This window comes from Balaenoptera ricei, chromosome 20, assembly GCF_028023285.1.
Source record: "Balaenoptera ricei isolate mBalRic1 chromosome 20, mBalRic1.hap2, whole genome shotgun sequence".
Classification (NCBI taxonomy): Eukaryota; Metazoa; Chordata; class Mammalia; order Artiodactyla; family Balaenopteridae; genus Balaenoptera; species Balaenoptera ricei.
In genome coordinates, this window is record NC_082658.1 from 13,685,634 (window position 1) to 13,712,988 (window position 27,355).

General features: G+C 38.8%; 1 protein-coding gene across 1 annotated transcript; it reads right to left on the minus strand.

Moving 5' to 3' along the window:
- Window positions 1-761: 761 nt before the first annotated feature.
- Window positions 762-26,412, minus strand: PSMD12 (proteasome 26S subunit, non-ATPase 12). The gene is made up of 11 exons (XM_059906894.1): window positions 26,232-26,412; window positions 17,827-17,886; window positions 17,610-17,738; window positions 13,648-13,755; window positions 12,150-12,254; window positions 7,816-7,965; window positions 7,594-7,728; window positions 6,487-6,599; window positions 5,289-5,463; window positions 3,384-3,461; window positions 762-2,401 (listed from the first exon to the last, which is right to left on the minus strand). The coding sequence occupies exons 1-11, from the start codon at window positions 26,337-26,339 to the stop codon at window positions 2,192-2,194; spliced, it is 1,371 nt and encodes a 456-aa protein (XP_059762877.1). The 5' UTR covers window positions 26,340-26,412; the 3' UTR covers window positions 762-2,191.
- Between the last annotated feature and the right edge of the window lie 943 nt (window positions 26,413-27,355).

Here is a 27,355-nt window from a genome sequence, read left to right on the forward strand (position 1 = left end):
TTAAATATCCACAAATTAGTGCTTTTATTGCAGCTATATCCAGAAGCTGGAAACAATTTAAAATATGTTCTTTTATCATACATTTAACACTTACAAGAGATAGAATGGAACAGTATGAATTTTAGAGATGTTTTTCAATGATTCAACAAAAAGCATATGGAAACTGATAATTACAGAAATAATGATTGAACTCTAAAATAAAAACATAAATTATATAGAAATGAAAGGGTAAAAGGTGTTTCATTAAAAACAAACAAAAAAACAGTGGCTCATCACCTTTCCTGCTGGTTAGTAACCTAATGAAAACAATGAGTCAAGTATTCTCTTCTCCATATTAAAACAAAGTGGTTCTAACCTTTTCATGCATGCCAGCTTTAGGTCAGAAATGCGAGCCAGGATTTTAGGTTCAGAACATCTCAAATATTTTACTGCCTTAAGCTAATGGATTCTTCTTTGTAACACGAGAAATTGGTAATAACTCTTTAAGTTTGCTTGGACAGAAAAAACAATGGATGAGCATTTAATCAAGTCAAGTGGGATTTGGTCACTGGGACACAGTTACAAATGGCACCAAATCAGAACACACAAAAAGCTTAGTTTGAGGGTGAGCATGTTAAAATAAAATACAAAGAAGAGGAGCATTTGAGATCTTTACAGCAACATATTTGGCCAAACAGTCTAGGTTTGGCAAGTACGAGGGGAATGAGTCCCTAGAAAGATGAAGTTAACGAGAAGCTAGATTCAAATTAGTTCCAACTCAATTTACAAATTAACAATGCAAAATGATTTTATTTTCCATCCTTTTCATTCAAAAGAAAATTGAAAACTATATTCTTACTGCTAATGTAAACTTCTGATGTTTCTTACCTTGCCATATTTTTCGTTAGTTTTTAAAGATAAGTGATAGCAGATATTGTTATTAATGTGACCAATACATTAAATTTCCAAAGAATAAAATTAGATTAATATATGTTATTATTCACAATAGAGGTTCTACAACTGTCCCCAGCCCTGGGATCACGAAATAGGACGATTTAGTGATCATTAAATGGAAAATGAATTGTGAAAACTGTTGTTTCCAGAATGCCTTTCCCTCTCTATTTGTGTTTTTAAAAAAAGACCTTATACTTTCTTCATTTAAACATATTTTAAATAACCTAACGTTGTTTCCTTTTTCCATTTTCTCTGAAATCAAATTTTAAAACTTCTAAAATTTGCTCATAGTAAGTGATCTCAGATGTTTCTTTTAACAGTAAAACTACTTTTGTTTAGTTCTGTTAAAAAAAAGTGTCAACACTATACCATTTGCCAAGAGGGTGGCCTGAAGTCTTTTTGGTGATTTTTAATGCATTTTAGGTTGTTATCTAGCATGCATATAATGGAACAAAAGTTCCTATAGGAGAGAATGAATTTGGAGCATTAATGATGTAATTACACATGGAAGTTAAAGCCACAAAGGAGTTATAAAAATGACCTTGTGTATTAACCTCTGTCAACACAATTAGTTCAACAACTGGTCAAGTCAGGGAAAGGGGGTAAAAATAAGCTACTGTGATTGAAACTAGCTTGACTCAAAAAAAAAAAAAAAAAAAAAAGTCTACAGCCTACCAGATAGCTCTGTACACACTCAATCTAGAGACTTTCTGCCACAATACTAAAATACAAATTCTTCACAAATCACAACTTTATCCCAAATGTTCTTATAGGTTCTATGTTGCTTTTAAAATTCTACTAAATAATCAATAGCTTTACAACAAAATTAATTTTATTTAAAAAACACTTAAATCACTATCCCACAAAATGTTTAGAAACACAGGTAACCATGGAAGGTAAACGTGCATATACTGCTTTTATTATTATAGTTATGGTTATTAGCTGAATGAAAACAAATAGTAGCTAAAAAGGTTTCCAACGATAGAATAATGTATTTAGGTAAGTTATGACAATTTTTTGAGTACTCACAATAGAAATGTATTATATATTTTCGCACCAACTGCAAATGCAAAGTTAACAATGAAATCGAGGAACTGAAGATCAAAAGGGGCCTCAAACATATTCACTAGCTTTTAAACTTTAGACAAAAGAGCTGAGAATAGAAAAAAACCCAACATATACACCATAAAAGTCTTTTTCTTTTTTAATGACTTCCAATTTTAACTCTTTTCTAAAAGCATTAAGGGCATGGAGACGCTTATTGTAGATTATGTATCATCTCCTCTTTGGCTATGAGGTGTGTGGTTTTGTTAACTAGAGACATCAGTGAGTTCAGTTTCTGAGACCAGTCATTTAATAAATTATTTGGATCCTTGGGTCTCTGGAAGTTGATAATTCCTGCCAACCTGTCTACTTTAGCAAAGATGGTCTTGTTAACTACTAGATTCGAGAGAAAAGCCTCTGACTCCTGCAAGAGAGAGACAAATTGGATTAAGACAAGATAATTTTAATTATCAATAAACAAAATTTAAGGAAAGCATTTTCTAAACTCTTCACTGAAGAATATGCTAAATTTCAATAATAGTTAGAAACTGTTGATTTCCTGCAATGATGTACTTATTTTACTAAGCGTCTAGGGAATGATTAGAATGAGTACATTCAAAGTCAGCGTTCAGTTTGAACCTCCCTGCAAACTTAATGCTGTGGGTACTGCCCAAGAGCCTGTTGCCAACAGCAACTTGGTCTACCTTCTACGTTTCCCCCTAAAAGGCAGTATTATACAGTTAGTTTGTTTCCAGAAATGCTGGGTTAGAATATATGCTCTGCCACTTGCCAACTCTGTAGCCAAAGAGAAGGTACTTTACTTCTAAGGACCCCGGCACCCTCGGCCAGAAACGAGAAGAGCTAATGAACTAACTGACGATCAAGCCCTCTAACCCCAACATTCCACGATTCTCTCTTTTCAGCTAAACTGTCAGACTCCTTCTGGTGACAGAAATGGCTTTTCAGACCATAACTATACACTTTGCTTAACGTCTATCTCTTTGTTATTGTACATTTTACCAACATGAAACCCAGACCTGAAGATGATATTCCTCTAACATGTCCTGGGTCCTTTTCAGGTGAACTGCAATGAAGTCTCCCTCATATGTTTTATTTCTACAGTTCACTTTTGGGAACCTAGACATATTTATTATAGAAATATATACTTTACCTTCAAATTAAGCACTGTAAAACTACCATATTTAAGTGAAGATTTGAACTAGTATAAATAATATTAATGTAGCTATAAACTTGATATTTAGGCTACTCTGTGGTATTCAAGATAGCTTGGGGAAACTTTCTATCACCTAAACTTAAGTAATAAAACAAAATTGATTTTCTTGCTCAATTTTTACAAGTCAATTGATTTTCAAAATGAATGGTTACAAACAACGTTTACTACTTACATCAACAGATAGATCCAGAAGTTGTGCCATCCTCTTCATTGTTATCCTTGTGTAATACTTGGCCATTATTCTAATATTCTGAGGAGAGAATAGAAGGCACGGAGGACACAGCCGTCAGTAAGGCCAAAAGCCCATTTGTTTTCATATCCAAATAGGTTTAGTTAAAATGTCAATACTCAGAGCTTTTATTTTGCTATAGTCCACCACTGGGATGAAGCTGGTTCTAAATGTCAATAACGAAACTAAATATTTAGATATTTTGGCTTCTGTGGTTATTTTTAGTTATTCTGAGTACACTCTACAACTCTTCTAAAATATATATAGTCAAAATATAGGCTTAACTAAATTAGTTGTTAAAAGTTGTAACCGTACTAAAATATTTTTGCTAAATGCAAGAATCTAAAGTTAAGTTTTTCTAATTACGACACAAATGTTTAAAAGGCTAAAATTTTAAAAAGATCAAAATCATCTCAAAACGCTACCTTATCATCATTATAACTATGTAAAGATAACTCAAAATTAAACTCTTAATTTTCACTGGAAGTGGTGCTAAAGTTAGAGAGACGCTCCTTTGTTATTCTTAATGTTAATGTTACTAACAAAGCAGCAGCACTCACAAGGAAAAAGGGGGATGGTGGGGAGAAAAATGAGCTTATCTTTGAAGAAGCTGCACCTCCTCCCATCTCTAATCAGGGCTGATGGCAACACCAACCTCTCAGAAAGCATGAGAATCACTCAAGACTTCCCGCTTTTCCTTCATCCTTTAAATTTAACCAATGACCAAATTCTATTACTTTTCTTCTTTAAAATAGTTAATTCCATTCGGCCCACTCTTCCTCAATACCTTGGCTACTGCCTTAATTCAAGCCCATAAAGCCACTTAGCTAGTCTCATCTCCAGTCTTCTCTCTCTCCAAATCCACTCCTCGCACTTACTCCCAGAGGACTCTTTATAAAACACAAGCCTGGTCATTATCCTCTCAGCTTCGTTTCGACCCAGACCTTTTCCGTACCTCCAACTTCCTTTCTCACTGAGCCCTTTCCTTGGAGGTCCCCAAGTTCCCCTGTCTCCATGCCCCAGCCTCCATGCCCCAGCACAGACCATCCCATCTGCCTACGGGGACTGCCCTCCCTTGTCTGCCTGCTGACTACATACTCTTCTCACAAATCTTACCTCCCACGTCGATTCCTATGTATCCGGCCTGACCATTCTTCCTGGTGGAACCGATCAACTCTCTCCTTATGCTCCCCTCTAGTACATGTATACTTGTACCATAATACATAATTTATAAATGTATCTTCCACTGTGATTTATTTTTAAGCATTTTGAAGGTAGGGACCATGTCTTATTCTCCCACGTGTCCCAGCACTTTGTACAGTGTGTGGCATATAGAAGGCTCACAATAAATGTTTGTTAATGAATGAATGTTGACATAATTCAATTTGTAGTGACACCAAGAAGATCAAAGGTCAGGTTTAAGACATGTTACCCATTTCCAAAACTACCCAGCGAGTACCAGAAAGAAAACACTCCCTCTACCCCCATCCATCCCTCACATTCTTAAGAAATTCCTTCTGATTTATATGCTATAAAACTTTGGATTCCTGAGAGGTCCTCTCAAAATGCAGCATGCTAACACAGTTATCTTTTCTGAAAAGCTAAAAAGAGGTGGGGGAAAAAAAGACAAGAGGGGTAAGATAAATTCTGATGTGCTTTGGGAAATAAGACAATAAACATCTGAACAACAAATTTACATCACTACTACATTGGGCACAGAAAAAAAAATCCTAAAGTGAAGAATTAAAGACATAACATCCAAAAGAAACATTTGAGGAATAAAAGTTTATGCTCAAATTTGCCAGAGTTTACTTCTAAATTGTCATCTCCATCATGCCAGATCCTTACATGTTCAACAACTCTGTTTTTCAAGTCTTTCCACCTTTTTTCACCTTCCTCTGTATAACCAAAAACATCAGTTGCAGGACTCTCCAGAGAACCTTTTCTTAATTCCATTCCATAGTCTTCAACAAGTGTGGACCAACGCATCAACTCCATTGTGGTAAAAAGCTTTAAAAGATCCCTGTAAATTAAATAAAACTTAATATATTCCAAATCTGTAAAAATTAAGTTGCATCTAATATAATAGCAAATTTTAAAATATCAACAAAGAGGATTTTTACAAAGTTTTGTCTGTAGAACAAGATACAAGTTATTACTTATTTTACCAACTTTACTATCATTTTTTCCACAGTAATTGTGAAAAGCACATTCCCCTACTTACCATTCTGCTCTCTCCTCTACTGTATTTGCCAATCTCTGGACTAACTGACTGTAAACTTACTAATGAAACAGATAAAAGAAAAACAGCTTAAAAAAAAAAGCACAATGTGCTTATGATAAAGCCTATGTCTGTTTTATTTACTTGCTTTTTATTTATTTATTTATTTTTGGCTGCATTGGGTCTTCGTTGCTGCGCGCGGGCTTTCTCTACTTGTGGCGAGCGGGGGCTACTCTTTGTTGCGGTGCGCGGGCTTCTCACTGCGGTGGCTTCTCTTGTTGTGGAGCACAGGCTTTAGGCGCGTGGGCTTCAGTAGTTGTGACACGCGGGCTCAGGCGTTGTGGCTCGCGGGCTCTAGAGCGCAGGCTCAGTAGTTGTGGCGCATGGGCTTAGTTGCTCTGCGTCACGTGGGATCTTCCCGGACCAGGGCTCGAACCCGTGTCCCCTGCACTGGCAGATGGATTCTTAACCACTGTGCAACCAGGGAAGCCCACGTTTTATATAATGGATTTTCAGAAGCATCTACCTCTGAAAATCACAAAGCCCCAAACATTTACAAATGATAAAATTTATCAAATGATTAATTAAACAAAAGTGAGCTTGAAATAAGACTTCTACTTGATAAGTGGCTTAGAATGGAGTGTGTTATAATCTCACTGCATTAATTTCAAATGTAGTCCTAAAAAAACACTTTATTTTCTCTAGTTTTATTCTCTAATACAATCTATCAGCAACCAATTAAGAAGTATACACTTAGGTTAACCAATTTTCTTTCAAAACGGTGCTTCTACTGAGACATACTATACTAATTATAAAAGTACTTACTTGTATTTAGGAATTTCTTCTAACTTCTTGTCACCACTTATTCGGTGAACCAAATCTGACTGTTCATTGTCAAAAGGAGCCAAGATAACATAAAGGACAACACTTTTCAGGGCCTAAAAAGGTTGTACAATGCAACAGTTTACATACAAGACTAGAAACAAAATGGAAACTTTGGCAGAAAGTGAAAATTCATGGAATAATTGTATATACTCATTTTTAATACTGTATTCAAAAGTCTTAGGGAAAAACCTTATCAGATTGCTCTTCATAGTGCTTTTCTTTAATGTTTACTTTTCGTAAAACTATTATAAAACAAATGCAGCGAATCTTTGCTAATTTTTTTTTCCTTTCTGGCTGCGCTGCACGGCTTGTGGAAATCTTAGTTCCCCGACCAGGGGTCGAACCTGCACCCTCGGCAGTGAAAGCACAAAGTCCTAACCACTGGATCACCAGGGAATTCCCGAATCTTTGCTAATTTGAATTACTACCCGGGTTGGCTTTTTTTTTAAATTGACGTATAGTTGATTTACTTAGTGTTAGCTTCAGGTGTACAGCAAAGTGACTCAGTTTTATATATACATATATATGTATATATATTCTTTTTCAGATTCCTTTCCATTACAGGTTATTACAAGATATTGAATATAGTTCCCTGTGCTATAGGGTAAATCCTTGCTGTTTATTTTATATAATACATAGTGGTATGTATCTGTTAATCCCATACTCCTAATTTATCCCTCCCCCAAGCATTTTTTTAAAATAAATGTATAAAAAAAGGTTCTTATAACAAGTTGGCAGCAAAAATGTGGCATCCACATATAATCTATTCACAAACTTTGCAAAATAATTTTCCAAAGTAATGCTAGGTCTTTATCTGTGACCTTTGTTAGAAGGTAACCTGCTGTACATGTCTTAAATAGTAAGCCTACATTTCTTCAAAGGCCATAAATAATTCATCTGAATCAGTAAGGATAAAGTGAACTATCAACAGACTGAACAGAAAGCAGTACCACACAACTGCATGTAATTACTGAAGTTAAAATTATTTCAAAAAATGCAAATTCTTCCTAATAAGTATCAATGTCAAGTTTAAGACTACATTCTTACCTGTTGCCACTTTTCACTTTCTGCCTGTATACAGGGAGTATCATAGATTGCTCTGTAGTGCTTACAAATAGACAAATAAGATCCTTCATGTTGATCCAGCTGAATCATTAAGTTATAGTATTTCAACTTTAATTTCTGAAAAAAATTGACAAAACAAATTGGGGTTTACGGGGTTTCCTCCCAACATTTTCAAAGTAAACTTATAGTAAGAGATAGGCTTACCTCTGTATTTTCTTCCTGAAAAAATTTGGTGTTAATTTTCTTGCTGATGATTTGTGTGCGAATGTAATCCTTCACAGCTAGGCAGAGCCGCATTTGCTCCAAAATAAACTCCACTCGCTCTTTCTTTTCCATTGACCCATACGTTTCCACCTAGCAGAGTAAGCCCCCAAATAAGATTATAATTTTTAGTAATGTTTTTAAATTGCAACAAAATTAAATAGACATTAAAAATTCACACTTGATAATATAAACCTTCACGCATATTGAGAGAGTGTTGATGGTGATATAAGAAGCTAGTTTCCTCCAGGAAATTACAATTTAAAAAAATTATTATACAGTAAAATGGATTTTTTTCTTTTGGTGTAAAGTTCTATGAATTTTAACACATGCACAGATTTCTGCAACCACCATCACAATCAAGACACAGAACAGTTCCATCACCCGCATATCTCCCTCACATGCCCCCTTTACAGTCACACTCATAACCCCTGAAAACCAATGATCTGTCCTCCAATACCACAGAACTGTGTTTTCTTTATTATTTATTTATTTATTCATTCATTCATTTTTGGCTGCATAGGGTCTTAGTTGCAGCACGCTGGACCTTCTGTTGCAGCACGCGGGCTTCTCTCTGGTTGAGACGCACAGGCTCCAGAGCGTGTGGGCTCTGTAGTTGCAGCACGCAGGCTTAGTTGCCCCACAGCATGTGGGATCTTAGTTCCCCGACCAGGGATCGAACCCGCAACCCCTGCACTGGAAGGTGGATTCTTAACCACTGGACCACCAGGGAAGTCCCCCAGAATTGTCTTTTCAAGAATGTCGAATATAATATGCAACCTTCTGAGACTGTGTTTACTCAGCATAATGCTTTGAATAATAAGATTCAATCAAGTTGTTGTATAAATCAAACAGTTCGTTCCTTTTTACGGCTAAGTAGTATTCCATGCATGGATGAACCCCAATTTATCCATTCACCTGCTGAAGAACAACTGGGTTGATTCAATCTTTTGCCTATCACAAATAAAGCTACTCTGAACATTAGCGGACAAGTTTTGTGTGAACATAAATTTTCCTTTCTCTTGGGTACCTAGGGATGGGATTGCTGGGTTATACAGCAAGCGTATGTTTAACTTTATAAGAAACCGCCACCCTGTCTTCCAGGGCGGCTGCACCATTTTGCACGCCGCTCAGCAATCTATGAGAGTTCCAGCTGCTTTGCATCCCTGCCAGCTCTTGGTAGTGTCAGTATTTAAAAAAAAATTTTAGGTATTCTAAGAGGCATGTAGTAGTATCTCATCATGGTTTTAATTTGCATTTTCCTAATGGCTAATAAGGAAATGACAATTCTAAAAATGAAAAAAGATATCAGTTGCAAGCTAACTATGTAATAGTTGAAACCATTATACAAAAAAGAGGCACAGGTCTTTTTAAAATTCAGATGACAAGGCTGATATGACCCTTTATGGATGCAGAATGTAGAGTTACAGTAGATACCCACAAATATAATAGAGAATCAATTATATCAAATACTATGAAAAAGTTTCTAATATAATATTTGGCATACATATATTATAAATGATATATAACATCTAGAATGACACTTTTACAAAGTAGAATGAAGTAAGGCTATTATTACTACAATTTGATCTGAAAATGTTTTTATTTCACTGTCTTGTCCTTCGTAATTTTTTTTAATAGTTATTCAACATATTGTGTGCCAGGCACTGCGTTAAGCACTCTACGTACACTAATTCTCCTTTGTAATTTCTTAAGGAAAATAGAAACACACACAGTGAACCATCAGTGTTTCATTTTGACATGTTCACTCACTCTCCATGTGTCAATTACTTTGAAGCAAATCTCAGACAAGATATTATAAATAAATATTTCAATATGTATCTCTACAAGATAAACTGAAAAAAATATCATACCTAAAAGTTCTTTATATCACTAAATATCTAGTCACTCCTCAATAGTCTCATTTATTTTTTTAATCAACTCAGAATCCAAATAAGGCTCATACTTTGCAATTTGTAGATATGTTTCTTACGTCTCTTTCTTCCTTGCCATTTATTCATTGCAGAAATCAAGCCAATCACCCTACAGTTTTCTAGAGTCTGAAGTTTGCAGACTGCGTCCCTGTGGTATCCTTTAACAGCCTCCTCTGTCCCTGGTATACCTTAAAAACTGGTAGTTAAACCTAGAGGCGTTATATACCTGAGATTAATTTTTTTGGCAAGAATACTTCACAGGGGATGTTGAATCATGAGGCATATAGTCCTCCTGGTTGGCAAATAGAGTTGGGAGGCAAAACTATGGAGCGAATAAAAACATCAGTGGTTGCCAAGGGTTAGGGAGAGGAAGGGATAGAGCACAAAGGGTTTTCACAAGCAGTGAAACTACTCTTTATGATACTACAATGCTGGAGACACGTCACTATATGTCTGTCAAAATCCGTAGAGTGTACAACACCGCAAGTGAACCCTAATGTAAAACTCTGTACTTTGGGTGATAACAATGTGTCAATGCAGGCTCACTGACTGTAACTAATGCACCACGCTGGTTCGGGATGCTGATAGTAGGGGAGGTTGTGTGTGTTGTGGCAGCAGTGGGTATATGGGGTATCTCTGTATTTCCCACTCAATTTGCTGTGAACCTAAAAATACTCTTAAAAAAAAGTCTTTTAATTGAAAAGAAAAAGAAAAAGGTGTGTGTTTGGCGGGGTGGGGAGCCTGAAGTCAAACAGAACTAGTGGTAATCCAACAAGTTACTTAATTCCTTTGAGTCACAATTTCCTTGGCTGAAAAGTGGGGATAAAAATAGTGTTGCATGTGAACATTAAATGAGATCAAGTATATAGAGAACACGTTTTAAAAAATGACAACAAACACAATGCATGCCATACAAGTTCCTTCCAGTATTATTTTTTTCCTTTCCTTTATCTAAAATGGATAAGGTACATGACTGAAAAGTTAAAATAATCGATTTAACTTAACGGGGAGCCTTTGATGGACTAAAATTATAAGCAAAAATTTGAGCATAGGGCTTCCCTAGTGGCACAGTGGTTGAGAATCACCTGCCAATGCAGGGGACACGGGTTCGAGCCCTGGTTTGGGAAGATTCCACATGCCGCGGAGCAACTAGGCCCGTGAGCCACAACTACTGAGCCTGCGCGTCTGGAGCCTGTGCTCCACAACGAGAGGCCGCAATAGTGAGAGGCCCGCGCACCGCAATGAAGAGTGGCCCCCGCTTGCCGCAACTAGAGAAAGCCCTCGCACAGAAACGAAGACCCAACACAGCCAAAAATTTAAAAATAAATAAATTTATTAAAAAAAAAAAAAAAAAAAAAAAAGAACGAATCCGCCTGCCAACGCAGGGGACACAGGTTCGAGCCCTGGTCCGGGAAGATCCCACATGACGCAGAGCAACTAAGCCCACAAGCCACAACTACTGAGCCTGCGCTCTAGAGCCTGTGAGCCACAATTACTGAAGCCTGCACGCCTAGAGCCTGTGCTCCGCAACAAAAGAAGCCACCGCAATGAGAAACCAGCACCGCACAACGAAGAGTAGCCCCCGCTCGCCGCAACTAGAGAAAGCCCGCGCAGCAATGAAGACCCAACGCAGCCAAAAATAAATAAATAAATAAATTTATTAAAAAAAAAAATTTGAGCACAGTTTATGTACATTTTTCTGATAGGAGAAATGGCTTTTCTCAGATTTCTTAGCACTCTGCTATCTCATTTTAAGGCCTCTCTTAAAAACTGTCCTGAAACACAGCAAACTATGAAGGAGTTTTTCTTTGTTAAACCAATATAGCCTAGAAGTTGACCACCAATCAAATATTCATTAAGAATGAAGCCAATGATGAACAGTAAATTCCTAAGGCATAAGTAAATGAACGTGAATTACTGGTTTTATTTAAATTCTAAAGAGAATTAAAATGTTCAAATAAGGGCACAAAGTTAAGACTAATTTGTTGATCCTACTTTTCTTCAAAACTTTTTTAGCAGTTAAATTTGGTTGGGACCATAATTACACAACTTCCAGCTACTTAAATAACCTCACACTCCATAGTACTCACTCTTAATCTTGGTGGTTCAGAAGAAAGTGATAAGGTGCCAAAAGAAGCAATTACAAGAAAATATTGCTGACTGTTTTTTTTTTTTTTTTTGCTGCGCCACACAGCTTGTGGGATCTTAGTTCCCCAACCGGGGACTGAACCTGAGCCTTCGGCAGTGAAAGAGCCAAGACCTAACCACTGGACCGCCAGGGAATCCCCAAAATACTGCTGACTGAATGTAAAATTTTACATACTCTAAAACGCAGCACCTTACCTGTAACTCTTGTAAAATGGAGGCTGCCTCTTTGACGTCACCGTTCTGCTCTTTTATAGTTGCTAATGTTTTAGTCAGCCGAGCACGCTCAATTTCAACGTAAATCTACAAAATACGAGAGGTTTATATTATCTAAATTCCTACAGAAACGTGATAAAGTTGAAAAGGTAGAACTGAACTATTATTCAGACAAGGTATTTCTCTTGCAGCTGTCACGCACTTTACCCTCCACGTACAAACAGCACTATGCGACATTTTACATTTCACAATCACATAATTTTAAAGAAAATATCTCTATAAAACGTTATCCATATTTTGCAGCTTTGCTTTGAGAACCTAAGTATGAAATCACTGTGCTTAACAACTAACAGGACCAAAAACTAAATAAATGGCACAGAAAGTGCCTTTAAAAGAACTGATTATTTGAAAAATAACACTTTGCAAAGAGCGTATGCAGTCTGTTATCTATAATTCAACCAATACTCTCATTCTGATTTCTCTTTAAAATGCAAGGCTACTACTTTCTCTAAAAACATCTGATCTTGCTAAGTTAAAGTTACCAGCATTTTTTGCAGCCATTTGTAATGTTAGTAGATTTATAATTTCCAACAAATTAAACATTAAAAATATAACTACAGCCTAACAAAGTCTAGGGAACTAATTTTCATGCTTGGGTTTGCTGACCCATTTAGCCTTTGCTCTGCAGTAACCCCTTTTCCCCACTCCAGTCCCAAATCCTTAATCTCCAACGATAACAAACTGCTTACACTTTCCTAAATGTACTAAGTGTTTCTCACTCTGATATCTCTGCATATAATTTCCCCTATGTCTTAAATGCCCTTCTCCCTATGCTCTGGCCCAGTAGAATTTCTACTCATTCTTAAAAAGCCAGCTGAGCCACCATAAACTCTCTGAGGCTTTCCTGGGGTCCTCAGCCAGTCAACCCCTACCTCTGTGCTGCAGGGAACAGCAGGCACCTTGCTACTGTCATGACCAGCACAGTAACTATTTCCATGATTGATCTCTTTTGAGGTTAAAAATAGCGTCCTGCCCATTTTGGACCTCGCACAACACAGGTAGGTGCTCAATAAATGTTTAATGAACTAAACTATCAAAAGAGGCAGTAAGTTATATATAAACTAAGTTTTTGTCTTCAAACCACAAAAATCTACCTAGAAAGAAACGCATCTACCACAGCCACCATTTCATACTTGCCCTTTTTAGAGAAACACTAGATTGGGGGTGGGGGATGGGGCACAGGCATCGAAAGAAATACAGATAGATTCTGGCAAGACAGTGAAAGTCTGAAAGCTAACCTCACACTGTAAACACTCTAAGAAACCTTAGCTATCCCAAACATTACATTACACATGACATTCTGTGTATTCCATCTTAAAAACACATACATATGTACTTACATAAATTGTTTAAACACATAAGTATCTCTGAATACAGGTAAGACAGTACCTACTGTGAGTTCTGCTAATAGAAAACTCACCTTTCCTTCTGTAACCATTCGTAGAGTATCAATTAATCGAAGTTTGATTGGAAGGTCTGTGATTTCCTCAACGTAAGTACAGCACTGCTGAACCATTTTTGCAACAGCCTAAAATAATAAAAACCATTCATAAGTTAAATTCATTCCTCGTACAGGAAAAGGAAGTATTTTATTGATGGAAGTGCTGTGGTCAAATCTGGTCTTCCCAAGCAACTCTAGATACTGAATTGCCGATTAAAAAAAAAAAAAAACTCAACCCCCTAGCCCCACCCCTGCAACCCTTAGCTAAGAAGTACTGAATACTCAGTGACAAAGCAGTAAAGGTTAGGAAAACCTCAGGTGCAAAGACCTTACCCCTCTCCACTACAACTGGTGGGTGAGCTGATTACACAACAGGAAAGGTGGAAGAGGCATGTCTGGCAATGTCTGTTAGAAGGCTGGCTGGCTAGCTTTTTTACAGTCAAGAAGAAAAGTATGGAAGAAGTGGCAACAGATTAAGGGCAGGGGAAGGTGGGGGGAGAGAAAAGCAGTGTTTAACAGTGGCTGTGACAGCAGTGAAGCCATAAAAAAGAGTCAGTGGCAGAAGCAGAAGGTAAGACAGTTCCACCATCTGGGCGGGGAGGAGGAGCCACAGCCAGCCACGTCCACCTCAATAAAATGCGACACTGAAAAGCACATCATCTCTTGCCCACAGTTCCCTGACAGGTAGTACAAGCAGACTGTACTACATTTCTTCCAGCTCTAACAGTCTATGATCTAGGTCGGGGTCAGCTGACCTTTTCTGTATATGTTTATAAATATTTACACAGTATTTTAGACTTTGTGAGCCATAGGATCCTCTGTGGCAACTATTCATTTTCATTTTTTATTTTATAAATAAAATTATTTTATTTATATATTTTTGTCTGCGCTGGGTCTTCGTTGCTGCATGCAGGCTTTCTCTAGTTGCGGCGAGCGGGGGCTACTCTTCGTTGTGCGCGGGCTTCTCATCGCGGTGGCTTCTCTTGCTGCAGAGCATGGGCTCTAGGTGCGCGGGTTTCCCTAGTTGTGGCTCATGGGCTCTAGAGCGCAGGCTCAGTAGTTGTGGCGCATGGACTTAGTTGCTCCGTGGCATGTGGGATCTTCCTGGACCAGGGCTCGAACCCGTGTCCCCTGCATTGGCAGGTGGATTCTTAACCACTGCGCCACCAGGGAAGTCCTGTGGCAACTATCCAGCTCTGCCTTTGTAACTCCACAGATATGCCACACGTGACAAATGGGTGTGGCTCTGTCCCCCCAAAATTTTATTTAAAAAGGTGGCAGGTAGGATTTGGTCCTTGGCCCATAGTTTGCCAACCCCTAATCTAGATTCCAAACAGCATATCATAATCATTGATAATAATAATTAGGACTCTGTCATCAGGAAAATGTTAAATTACATTAAGCATATTTTAAGATAGCAGAAAAGTAAACAAAATATCTTGCTGTCAATTATATCTCAGTAAAGCTTTAAAAATAAATCCCATGGTATATCTTGCACAGATTTCCTTGAAAGACATTTAATGTTCACATAGCTCAGATCAGACTTAATATCTGAAAATTAGCTGTTTAGAGACTCCCAGGAGTTCCAGACGGCGAAGGTTTTTTTGTAAAATATAACTCTTTCAGTAAGTGCAAAGCTCTGGAACACCCAGTCTCTCACAAAACAGATGATCCCTCTAAAACTAATTATAATAATGATTTCTAGAAGGGCATACAACTTGATCATTCCAAAAGCTGTGCAAAAAATACATTAACAGAAACCAGATGGGGAAAAGAAAAGGAAACAAATCAATATCCTAATGATAAGTGAACATCCTGCTGGTCCCTGAGAAAACTGTAGGGAAGTCATTAGGGAAGTCACAGTTGGCGTGATGCTGACCCTCTGCACTGAAGTGACAGTGAGTTAGAAAACGTTAATCTTAAGCAATCTAGAAAAGGTTATTTTAAGAAGATTACTACTTTCTAACCCTGATAAAGCAAAAATGAAAAGTTTGAGGTAAAAAGTAATTATGAGAAAAGGAAAGAGATATTTGGAGTCCCTAAGTACTTTCCAGCTGTGAAGACATAACATGTTAAGGCACAAAGAGCAGCTCTGGTTCCAGTTCTGGGGATGTCACTGCCGGCTGTAACACTGACTCCAACTCCTCTTTCCCCAAGAAGCCTTCCCTAATAAACCTAATTAAAACCTTTCTCTTCCTCTTTTCATACATCTTAGCATTTTTACTATTCTAATGTCACTTACTATATGTTGCCATGTATGCAAGTAATTTTTTTAAATTTTAAAAATCAATCTTGGGACATGTTAAAGATTGCTATGATTACTTGCGATTTATGTTCTGTACTAAGCTATAGGTTACTTACACATTTCTTCACATTCCAAGAGCCTTACATATAAAATTCAGTTTCTCTATCAGAAAAGTAACAGAGTAAACAGTCTCTCTACTAGTTCTAAAATTTTATGACTCTATGAAATTAAATCTGTATTTTATGATATGTGCTTTGAACTTTATATTAATACTATATAAAACACTTATTTTTGTTTATTTTAACCCAGGTTACCCCAAGATTTCTAATTAAGTAGCCCTTTCAAAATTGTCCCATAGAAAGCAAGTCTCTTAGAAAATCAGAGGAAGATGAAGGCTTATCCATGTTAGTCTCTCAAACCACAGAAATGAGCAGCAAAAAGCATATTTAAATGAATTTCACATTCACATGTACTAGAGAGCCTCAATTAAATCTATGTTAATTCTTAACAGTGAATTTTATATGCATGTAAACTTATCTAAGAAAAAGGAAAAAAACCAATCACAGTAACTTTGCTTTTTACAAAAAATAATTTAACCCACTCTAATATCAAGCTCACTCTCGCAGCAGACTAATTAATAAAATAAGGGCTTTGGACAAGAACCGTGTACTTCTATTTTTTGGTTCCACTACTACCTTGTTTTACAATGTCATTACCTTTACCATTTGAAAGCAAAAGATAAAAACCCATAAGCTACTCGGAACAGCATTTTAAAGATAAAATATAAATGTAAAAAGTGGAGTCTACTTCTATAGAGGATCATTTAAATATATCTCAAGCAGAACAGGAAAGCAGTAAAGAAAATCCAGCTTCACAAAAACACCAAAAGAGAACATATATAACCTTAAACAAAATGAGTAGTCTGAAATTTTAAACAAAATGATGTCTGAAAATGGCCTCAAAAATAAGTTAAATAGGGGCTTCCCTGGTGGCTCAGTGATTGAGAATCTGCCTGTCAATGCAGGGGACACGGGTTCGAGCCCTGGTCCGGGAAGATCCCACATGCCGCGGAGCAACTAAGCCCGTGCACCACAACTACTGAGCCTGTGCTCTACAGCCCGCAAGCCACAACTACTGAGCCCACGTGCCACAACTACTGAAGCCCGTGCGCCTAGAGCCCGTGCTCCACAACAAGAGAAGTCACCGCACTAGAAAGCCCGCGTGCAGCAACGAAGACCCAACGCAGCAATCAATCAATCAATAAATAAGAGAGAGTAGTCCCCGCTCACCACAACTATAGAAAGCCCGCGCGCAGCAACTAAGACCCAACGCAGCCAAAAAAAAAAAAAAAAGTTAAATATTAAGTGTTTAATAAAGGCATGCTTAAATTACGGATTATCGACTTGACAGATTATAACACAACCATTTAAAATAATAAATACGAAGGAGCGACATGAAAATAGAAGAAAGTTACATCAACACTCTCAGAACAATTTTGTAAAAATATGCAAATATATAAAGACTAGAAGACAAAAATAAAAGCAGTTGTCATGAGAATATGGATAGAATTTTTAAAAACTCTCTAAATGTTGTGATGTTGATTTAACAGATTTAAAACAGATTCATAGAAAGGTTTTTTTCTGCAAGTCCTTATTTAAATTTGAATGTATTTGTTTTTGATCAATCACGAACTCACTTGTTTTAACTGACTCCGTCTTTTTGACAAAAGGATAATATTTTCATTAAGTAAATCCCATTCTTTAGCCTCATAGCACATCTTCACTACTGCAACTAAGATACGGGATGTAGACACCATATCAGAAGCCTGTAAGAATGAAAATATATTGAAAGTTAATGGAAACAGTGTCAAATGAAATTAATGGCAATTGAGGTTTTCAATATAATCTACTCACAGTTCGGGTCTGTTTTTCCAAAGAGAGAAGGGTTTCAATGACTTCTTGAAGTCTTCCTTCCTAAAACAAAAGGTAAATGAACAATGAAAACACCAAGAACACAAAACCAAATAACTTAGTCTAACATGAGATGTTTCTGACACAGAAAGACAAAATCAATAGCCTATTTTAGAGGAAAGAGACTACTGTTGTCTTTTTCTCCTTTTCATGATACTGCCTGCTTCTCCAGAGGATTCCAGAAGTCAGTGGTTCCCAACTTGGGGCCCACAAGCTACTTTTTTTTTTTTAATAGATCTTTATTGGAGTATAATTGCTTCACAAGGCTGTGTTAGTTTCTGTTGTACAACAAAGTGAATCAGCCATATGCATACATATATCCCCATATCCCCTCCCTCTTGAGCCTCCCTCCCACCCTCCCTATCCCACCCCTCTAGGTCATCGCAAAGCACTGAGCTGATCTCCCTGTGCTGTGCTGCTGCTTCCCATTAGCTATTTTACACTCAGTAGTGTATATATGTCAGTGCCCTAACCCACTGCTGGGCATATACCCTGAGAAAACCATAATTCAAAAAGAGACATGTACCCACAATGTTCAGTGCAGCTCTATTTACAATAGCCAGGACATGGAACCAACCTAAGTGTCCATCAACAGATGAATGGATAAAGAAGATGTGGCACATATATACAATGGAATATTACTCAGCCATAAAAAGAAATGAAATTGAGTTATCTGTAGTGAGGTGGATGGACCTAGAGTCTGTCATACAGAGTGAAGTCAGAAAGAGAAAAACAAATACCACAAGCTATTTTTTTTTAATTTTTTATTTATTTATTTATTTTTGGCTGTGTTGGGTCTTCGTTTCTGTGCGAGGGCTTTCTCTAGTTGTGGCAAGCGGGGGCCACTCTTCATCGCGGTGCGCGGGCCTCTCATTATCGCGGCCTCTCTTGTTGCGGAGCACAGGCTCCAGACGCGCAGGCTCAGCAATGGTGGCTCACGGGCCTAGCTGCTCCGCGGCACGTGGGATCTTCCCAGACCAGGGCTCGAACCCGTGTCCCCTGCATTGGCAGGCAGACTCTCAACCACTGCGCCACCAGGGAAGCCCCCACAAGCTATTTTTAACATTTCAAAATGCCTAGGAGAAACTGACTCTAGAACAACAATGATTTAACACTCAAGAAAAACATCAAGTCTTTGTTTTGGATTCTAATTCATCACCTCAGTGTGGTAACACCTGTTTATCTTGTTCTGAAGAGACTCTTAACTGGCTGTCACCCATGTCTTTGAAGAACAAAAATGGGAAAATGATGATTTCTTTATAAATTCACCAAAAGTATTTTAAAACATGAAGTTCTGAGGAGAAATAAAAAGGATATTTGGTGGTAAAAAGATAGGAAACCCTGGTTTAATTTTTCAATGACTTTAGAAATAAATTATAATTGTGCTTAAAGAAAACAAAGCCTACCTGAGATTACCCACGCATGCTATACCAAGTCATCAATTGACAATAATCTCTATCTCATATGTAAAAACAAAACATTCTCCCTGGGGCATACATTAAGAAATGGGAATAACAAAATTCAAATAATATAAATCTAGATGATAATACACCAGGACTAAAATAAGCCATCATATTAGGAACCACACATTTTGATAAAAACAAAACCAACCCACAGCACAAAGACTGCATTAATTTAAGATATTGATATTACTAACACTGAATGAATTGGAAGTGATGAGGAGGGTTTCATTTATAAATTGCTTTTCTAACCGTAAAGGAAATTTATTTTTATTTTAATGACATTCATAGATGGTACATGAGTACTACTCTTTTACTGATGAGAGAAACTAAACAGCTTTTGAATTAAGGGCACAAATAATGTTTAGACTTTTCAAAATACTATTCCCATATTTTCCAAGATAACTTTTAAACTATGAATTTTCTAGGCAGCAAAGAAAATGTACTGTATAGGCATTGTTTGAATTTATTTTAATTAAATCTAAAACATACAATTACTAACATTTTAACAATGTTTCCCATGCAAAGGGGAAAGAATCGAAACCTGTGTTGTTCAAAGGTCAACTGTAATTTCCATAGGGAAATGGTTACTACTTGGCAACAAAATATAGTGCAAAAATAGCTAAAATGCAAAATACTGTTTACTGATGGTCCCCTCTTGTCACTTTTGTAATTACTATTAGTCACATGATTGTGATCAACAGCATGTAATTTACTGTATGGTATTTTAATTCAGAAATATGGATTTTAAAGAACTGCACCCTACAATGAAGGAATCACACACCACTCTAGAGCTGGGGTCTACCAGTATCAACAAAACATTAAACGTCACCGTCACCTTCTCAGACAGGCATTCTTGGATAATGCTCTCTAAAGTCAGTAGTCACTCAGCACCTCCTTTAACACTCCAGCCCACTGACATTCTGCTTTGCAATGACCCTGTGGGCAAAGAATGTCACCTGCTGTTTCAGTAAACAAAGGATGTTGCGGCCGTAAAACAGGATACCGGCCCTAGATAGTAAAAATGCATATCAAAGAAATGATTTCAATAAGCCCAGGCTCCTGCATCTTCCCCTACAGAGAAAAACACTAAAATCATTAACTTGAGATGTCTGTTTTTGTGATTAGCAGTAATCTTTTGATGTTCAACTACATGTTTGTTTTTTTTCAGCCAAAACTCCTATGTATTCTGGCTCCTCCATCACCTCTTTGGAACAGTCCCTCAGAGCTATCTGAGTGGCTGCCTTCCTGGGCTATAGTTCTCAGTAATGCCCCAAATAAGACATAATTCTCCACTTTTATTTAGGTTGTGCATTTTTTTCAGTCGACAACCCCAAACTCTTTCCCATTTTAATGTTCACTGTCTTTCTAATCTCACTAGAATGTACTCTGTAAGAGCAGGGGTCATGTCTATACTGTTCACCACTGTAGCTCAGTGCTCTGCACCTGCCCAAGCATATAAGGGTGTTTTTGTAGATATTCTGGAGCATCCCTTTATACCTTGTACCACAGTTATTAATGTGCATGTCTTGCCTCCTAAGTGGTCTATAAGTTCTTTAGGGCTGGACATTGTTTGATTGTTTCCCTTACACCAACCTGTACACAGTATGTGTTCAATGGATTGACACTGACCTGACCTATTCACTTGATCTTGGCTTACAATTCCTGATTCTTACTGTTACAGTAAGTAGGATGTGACAAATTATATGGCTGACAATTCAGTGCTATCTGAGAAACGTTACCATCAATTTCATTAAATACAACTCCCAATTCTCTAATCATCCCACTTTTCCACCCAATCTTCCATGTTCAAGCTTATGGCTAAACACCTTCCTCGTTCCTTTCCTATCTATTCACATATCTTCCTTGAAATTCGACCTCCTCAATGCTGCCTTTCAACTCAGAGGAACAAGGTGGTCAGAGCTATCAAAACTAACTTGTTAGAACGTGTGACTTTTGTGGCTCCTTTTTCTCATTAAAATAATCCTTGTCAATGAGGTAAATGACTAAGGAGTTTATTCAACATCAATACATGTTGGGTATCTGTATATTCTGTATGTTTGTGTCCTTTAACTCCTAAATGATCCAATCTTTTAATGATTTCTTAAACAACCTCAACAAGTAAGAAAAGGTCCATAAAAAGTTAACCACAAATAGTTGAAATGTAATGCCAATCCAATACTTTTAAATGACCTATTTCTTGAAGGGGTCTTTTGTCCAAGCTACTAACAATCAGTAAACTGTTTTACATTTCACCTCCTCTTTATTTTTAGTGTTAACCATGAGAAGAGGTTGCAGGTGACCAACTGAAATGAAAAGACATTAAGAGGAGGGAGAGGGACTTCCCTGGTGGCGCAGTGGTTAAGAATCCTCCTGCCAACGCAGGGAACACGGGTTCGAGCCCTGGTCCAGGAAAATCCCACATGCCGCAGAGCAATTAAGCCCGTGCACCACAACTACTGAAGCCCGCGCGCCTAGAGCCCGTGCTCTGCAACAAGAGAAGCCACCACAATGAGAAGCCCGCACACCGCAACAAAGAGTAGCCCCCGCTCGCCACAACTAGAGAGAGCCCGCGTGCAGCAATGAAGACCCAACGCAGCCAAAGATAAATAAATAAAATAAATTAAAAAAAAAAAAAAGAGAGAAGGGAGAAACGAAGGATACATTCGATTTAAGAATGCAAGTAGTCCCTAAATAACCATGTGCCAAATATACACAGTAATCCAAAAGCAGGCGGTGGGGGTAGGGGTTGGAGGGGAACCTTCTGTGCATTAGAACTGTTAAATACTACATCTTTACAGTTCAGAAAAGGCCCTCATTAGATTAATTTTTAACTCCTTAATGCAAGGGTGAAATGACAACTATTATCTAGAACTAGTATCACTTTTATTATCTCACCAATCTGATACAGGGTCCTCAAATACCAATCACAGAGGCAGTAGAATCCAATGGTTAAAAACAGGCTCTGCAGCCAGACTGCTTGAGTCTAAATTCCAGATCTACCACTGTGTTAGTTTAAGAAAGACACTTACCCTCTCTGACCCTCAATTTTCTCTTCAGTGATAAGAGCATAATAATATCTACAGTTCCTACTTCATAGAGTTGGCGTTAGGATTAAGGCAATACCTATGAAGTTATGCCTGGAACATAGTATGTACTTTACCATCATCATAATAGCTAACATTATTAGTCACTGTTGTTATTTGCTAGGTGAGTGTTAGGACACAGAAACAGAATTGTAATAGGTCAGGGACTTCCCTGGTGGTCCAGTGGGTAGGGCTCTGCGCTCCCAATGCGGGAGGCCCAGGTTTGATCCCTGGTAGGGGAACTAGATCCCGCTTGCATGCCACAACTAAGAAGTCCGCATGCTGCAATGAAAAGATCCAGCATGCTGCAACTAAGACCCGGAGCAGCATGCATGCATGCATAAATAAAGAAAGAAATAGATAGATACACAGATAGATAGAATTGTACTAGGTCACAATTGTAGGAGATTCAAATGGCCTAGATTTGGCAAGTATACCACCTGGGTTTAGACTTCGGTCTGACTTTTGAAGGCTTCTGCTATATGTGGTATTCTCACCTGATACATTCTTATTAATTCTCTATACACATAATTTTTATCTTCGAATGTCTTTCACATTAAAAATAAAAAATGTCTTAAGGAAAGTAAGCACAGAAGTGATAGTCTCTTAAAGAAGCCATGGGATGTAGCAAAAAAGAACACTATACCTATTGCTAGGAGACCTCAGCTTGATCTGATTCTTCTATAGACCTTGGATAACTACTGAAGCTGCCTGAACCTTAGTTTTCCCACAAGCAAAGTGAAGATAACAAAACTTCCTTCAGTTTTATTGACGGGCTCAAAATAAAAAACAAAAGAATGTATGCTAAAGTGTTCCATGCATTCCAAAGTAGAAATGCAATGCTTTAAGTATTTTTTTATGATTGGCAGAATGGCTAGAAAATAATATAAAATGAGGGATAGAAAGCAAAACAGGGAAACATACCCTAAAAAACCCTAAGACAACTATCTAATCCAGAAGTTGAAAACTGTGGGTCTGTATTAAAAAAACCTTCTACCTTCCCATGCCCCAGCCCTCTTCCCCTGCCCCACCTTCCCACAAGGACAATCCATATCTACACCTTGTTTTGTTCGACAGGCACAGTGGCTTAGAAGAAAAACCAAATGGCTTTAATTTTACATAGTTTAACAGGCCCCAACATTCCCTGCTTGAAACATTTCCATCACCCACTTGACACCTAAAAAATCATTTGGCATTTGAGTTTGCAAATCTTCTCAACGGTCTTGAACATAACAGCGATGTTCTAAATAAATGCCATACATTGACTGCTAGAACAACTGTAGCAGCGAAATATGTTTTTCTTCCTGGCCTATAAGCTATTTGAAAGCAAGAGCTCTGTCCACTGATCTTTATACCCCCATAAAATCTAGCACTGACTGGGTCTTGCACACAGCAGGCTATCAGAAGAAATTGGTAAGGGGAAGATTTTTTTTTCACCCTAGTCTCAGTTCTTGGAACAACTGTACTCCTTTAAAGCAATTAGTTTCTTCCTTATGGAAACTATCAATCTATTAATTCCAAAGAGGTGGTTTGGGGCTGACTTTGACCTGTACATATGTTTTGTTTGATCTACATGGTATTGGCTCAAACAGTGCTTTAGAACAGATTAGTGTCCAGTTTCTAAATATAAAGGCAATTCATATAAAAATCCATATTCCTGGGGCTTCCCTGGTGGCGCAGCGGTTGAGAGTCTGCCTGCCAATGCAGGGGACACGGGTTCGAGCCCTGGTCTGGGAAGATCCCACATGCCACGGAGCAATTAGGCCCGTGAGTCAAAACTACTGAGCCTGTGCATCTGGAGCTTGTGCTCCGCAACGAGAGGCCGCGACAGTGAGAGGCCCGCGCACCGCGATGAAGAGTGGCTCCCGCTCGCCGCAACTACAGAAAGCCCTCGCACAGAAATGAAGACCCAACACAGACTAAATAAATAAATAGCGCTCCCTTAAAAAAAAAAAGAAAAATCCATATTCCTGGTCTCTCCCTCAAATTAGAGGAGTTCATAAAGCGTGGCCTTCATTTGCAATTGGCAAAGATTAACCTGAGGTGCAGAGTTCCTACTCTCTTTCCTTGAGCAGGTGCTCAGAAGTTCAGGTTTCATTACACTTTGCTCACTAGGCAGGACACTCGGTGAGAGCAGAAGCTCTAGAATCAGTATGCCTCGGTTTGCATCCTGGCTCCACCACTTTACTAGCTGTATGATTTTGGAGCATGTGATGCAACTTCTCTTAGACTGTTTTCCTATCGTAAAATAAGAATGATAATAATACCTACCTCACAGGGCTAAGGTGAGGATCAAATAAGTTAATACATGAGTGCCTGGCACCGCAGAAAGCACTCAATAAATGTCAGTGATTGTTTATCTGCCCCGCACTGGAGGTGTTTGAGTTTTCCAACCTCTATGTAACTGGTGATGTTTCTTTTATGTAACTGGTGATGTTTCTTTATAGTAGCAGCTAAAAAGCTCAGAGATGAATTGATGGCTACCCTCCACTTAGGGTACTGAACCTAAGAAATACAAGTGTATCAACTTCATCATCTTTCCCTAACCTTGTCTTTTGTAAAGCCCCACTAAATTCTTTTTTGGAAAAAAGGGAAGCATTAAAAGGGTTCCTTCTGAGAATTAAATGTGAAGTATTACTTGACACTCCTCCTGCCCCTGAATTTATTATGTTTTAATGTACTTAGGTAGTAAGCTCCTTAAGAGACAAAAACAACCCTATTAGTGAATGTATCCCAGATGAATAGCAATACATGTTTGTGGCTGGATTGATCAAGGAATTTAAAGAGGCCTGAGCACAACCCTTAACAACATTCCCCGATGAAAGTGATGCAACAACCATCCAAACCCTAGTCAGGCAAACCTAGATTTAAATCCCTGGTTCTACCTATTACTAACTGTTAGGACGGAGAGACAACTCTAAGCCTTGGTTCCTTTACATGTAAAATGATACACAAAGTTGCCTGACACACAGCATCCCATGTTGCATGATAAATGTTCGGATCAAGTAAAATTTCTATTTCATGGGAGATATGCAGCTGGGCTAAACTACTGTTAACGACCTCCATTAATTATGTTACTTTGTACTTCTGTGCCTGTTTGTCTTTACTTGTGCAGTTCCCGCTCCAGGGATGACTCCTCCTCATCACAATCTTATTCTTCAAGGACTGATACAAACATCAGCTTCTCTGTAAAACCCTCCCTTAACCGACCAGTAAGAACGAACGGCTTCCTTCTGTGTTCCAGTAAGACTTTCATACTTGTATGGCACTCACTACCACGCGTAACTTGCGTAATTTGTTGTGTACACGGACCCCTTAGGGACAGGGCTCCTGTGTTAATCACCTTCGTCCCTGTCCCTTCCCCTGGCCAAAGGCCAAGCACATCGCCACGATGCGTACGCAACTTAACCAGAGAAACTGATTCGACAAGAGCAACAGAACTAAACTCTCTGATCTAGCGTGAATGCTGAAGCGGCCTTAACCCCTGAGAAACTACTAAAGTAAACGTGAAACAGTATCCAAGAAAAGGTAAAAAGTACTAATGGAGCCCCAACTCCTCAGGGAATGAACTGACCATCCGTCCTGGGGAGGTTCTGGGAAGCTGTATGCACTAGCGTACTCTGGCTGCGGGGTCTCCCTGGTCAGGAAGACCTGGGATCTCCTACTTCTGCAGGCCTAGCTCGGGCCGGGCAGGCAACAGGGGGATGCGCGCTCCAGCCCGCAGGCCCCCTGAGGCCTAAGCAAGCTCGGCGCCGTGACTCAGCCCCTGGCGCCCGCCAACAGCCAGCCGGCCTCCCCTCACCTTGGCCAGCTTCTCGCACTCCGGCAGTCGCTGATCCACCGTGGCGCTGTAGTCCACCTCCATCTTGACGATGCGCCCATCTGCCCGCTCCGAGCCGCCTTCCGCCATGGTCCCTGCCTGAGCGTCCCTTGATGTCTCCCTGCTTCGGCACCACTCGTCACCCACACCGGAAGCGGAAGCCGCCGGCGCACCCGCTCAGGCAGTGCGTCGGCAGCCCGCGCGAAGGACCCCACGAGGCCCCCTGCGCTGGCCGCCAGGCAGGCAGCGCCACGGACAGCCCTGGGGGCGGAGCTGGGGCGCGGGGCTCGCTAGTGCACCCTACGTCCGGTTCTGTCTTTGATGACAGACTTCTCATCTACAGTTTGCGGTGAGACAAGCTAGTGTAATCGAATAGGCTATGATACATATTCTTACACCTCTGCTTTGAAATATTATGCTTTCTCAGAGCCGTGGGCAAGTCGCTTAACTTTTCTTGGATCTCGGTTTTCTCCTGTCTATAGGAGCAGGCTGAAATAAACACCGAAGAAAAGAGTTCTCAGGCTTCATCTGGTTGAGAATCTTGGTGGTTTAATCTGTGGGATCTCTTAAAGTTAATAAGAGAAGGTATGGCAGTGGCTCAGTAGTATACTAGGTAAATATTATGTTGGTAAGAAGAATCTTTAGAAAGACGTTTTATTTGCTTTCCCTTTCCCTCTTGTGAGCGTCAAAAGAGATCACGTATATCCGAGCCGATTTTCCAATTAAGGACCATACAAGTTTTCTTTATTATCATCCACACCATCTGGGTCCCTTTTTTTAAAAAAAAGCTTAAGATCCTTGAAAGTGAGAATGAGGCTGTGTGTGGTGTGGTCTAAGTGTCAACAGTAGCCTGGGAAGCAAACGGGAAATCATGGAGAGGTCTACTGTTATGTTAGTGATTCTCAGTTTAATCAGCACCAACCTCCCTTTATATATGCTGAATAGACCTTTTTTTAAAAAAAAACTGTTCTGGGGACTTCCCTGGTGGTCCAGTGGTTAAGACTCTGTGCTTCCCATGCAGGGGGTGTGGGTTCGATCCCTGGTCAGGGAACTAATATTCCACATGCTGCATGGCTTGGACAAAAAAATTTAAAAGAAAAAACAAA

Coding starts and splice junctions, on each gene's coding strand:
- PSMD12 (XM_059906894.1), bottom strand. CDS start 26,339: ATGGCGGAAGGCGGCTCGGAGCGGGCAGATGGGCGCATCGTCAAGATG. Junction 17,887..26,231: donor AGTGCGAGAAGCTGGCCAAG/GTGAGGGGAGGC, acceptor CTTTTGTTTTAG/GAAGGAAGACTTCAAGAAGT. Junction 5,464..6,486: donor GAAGAAATTCCTAAATACAA/GTAAGTACTTTT, acceptor TTTAATTTACAG/GGATCTTTTAAAGCTTTTTA.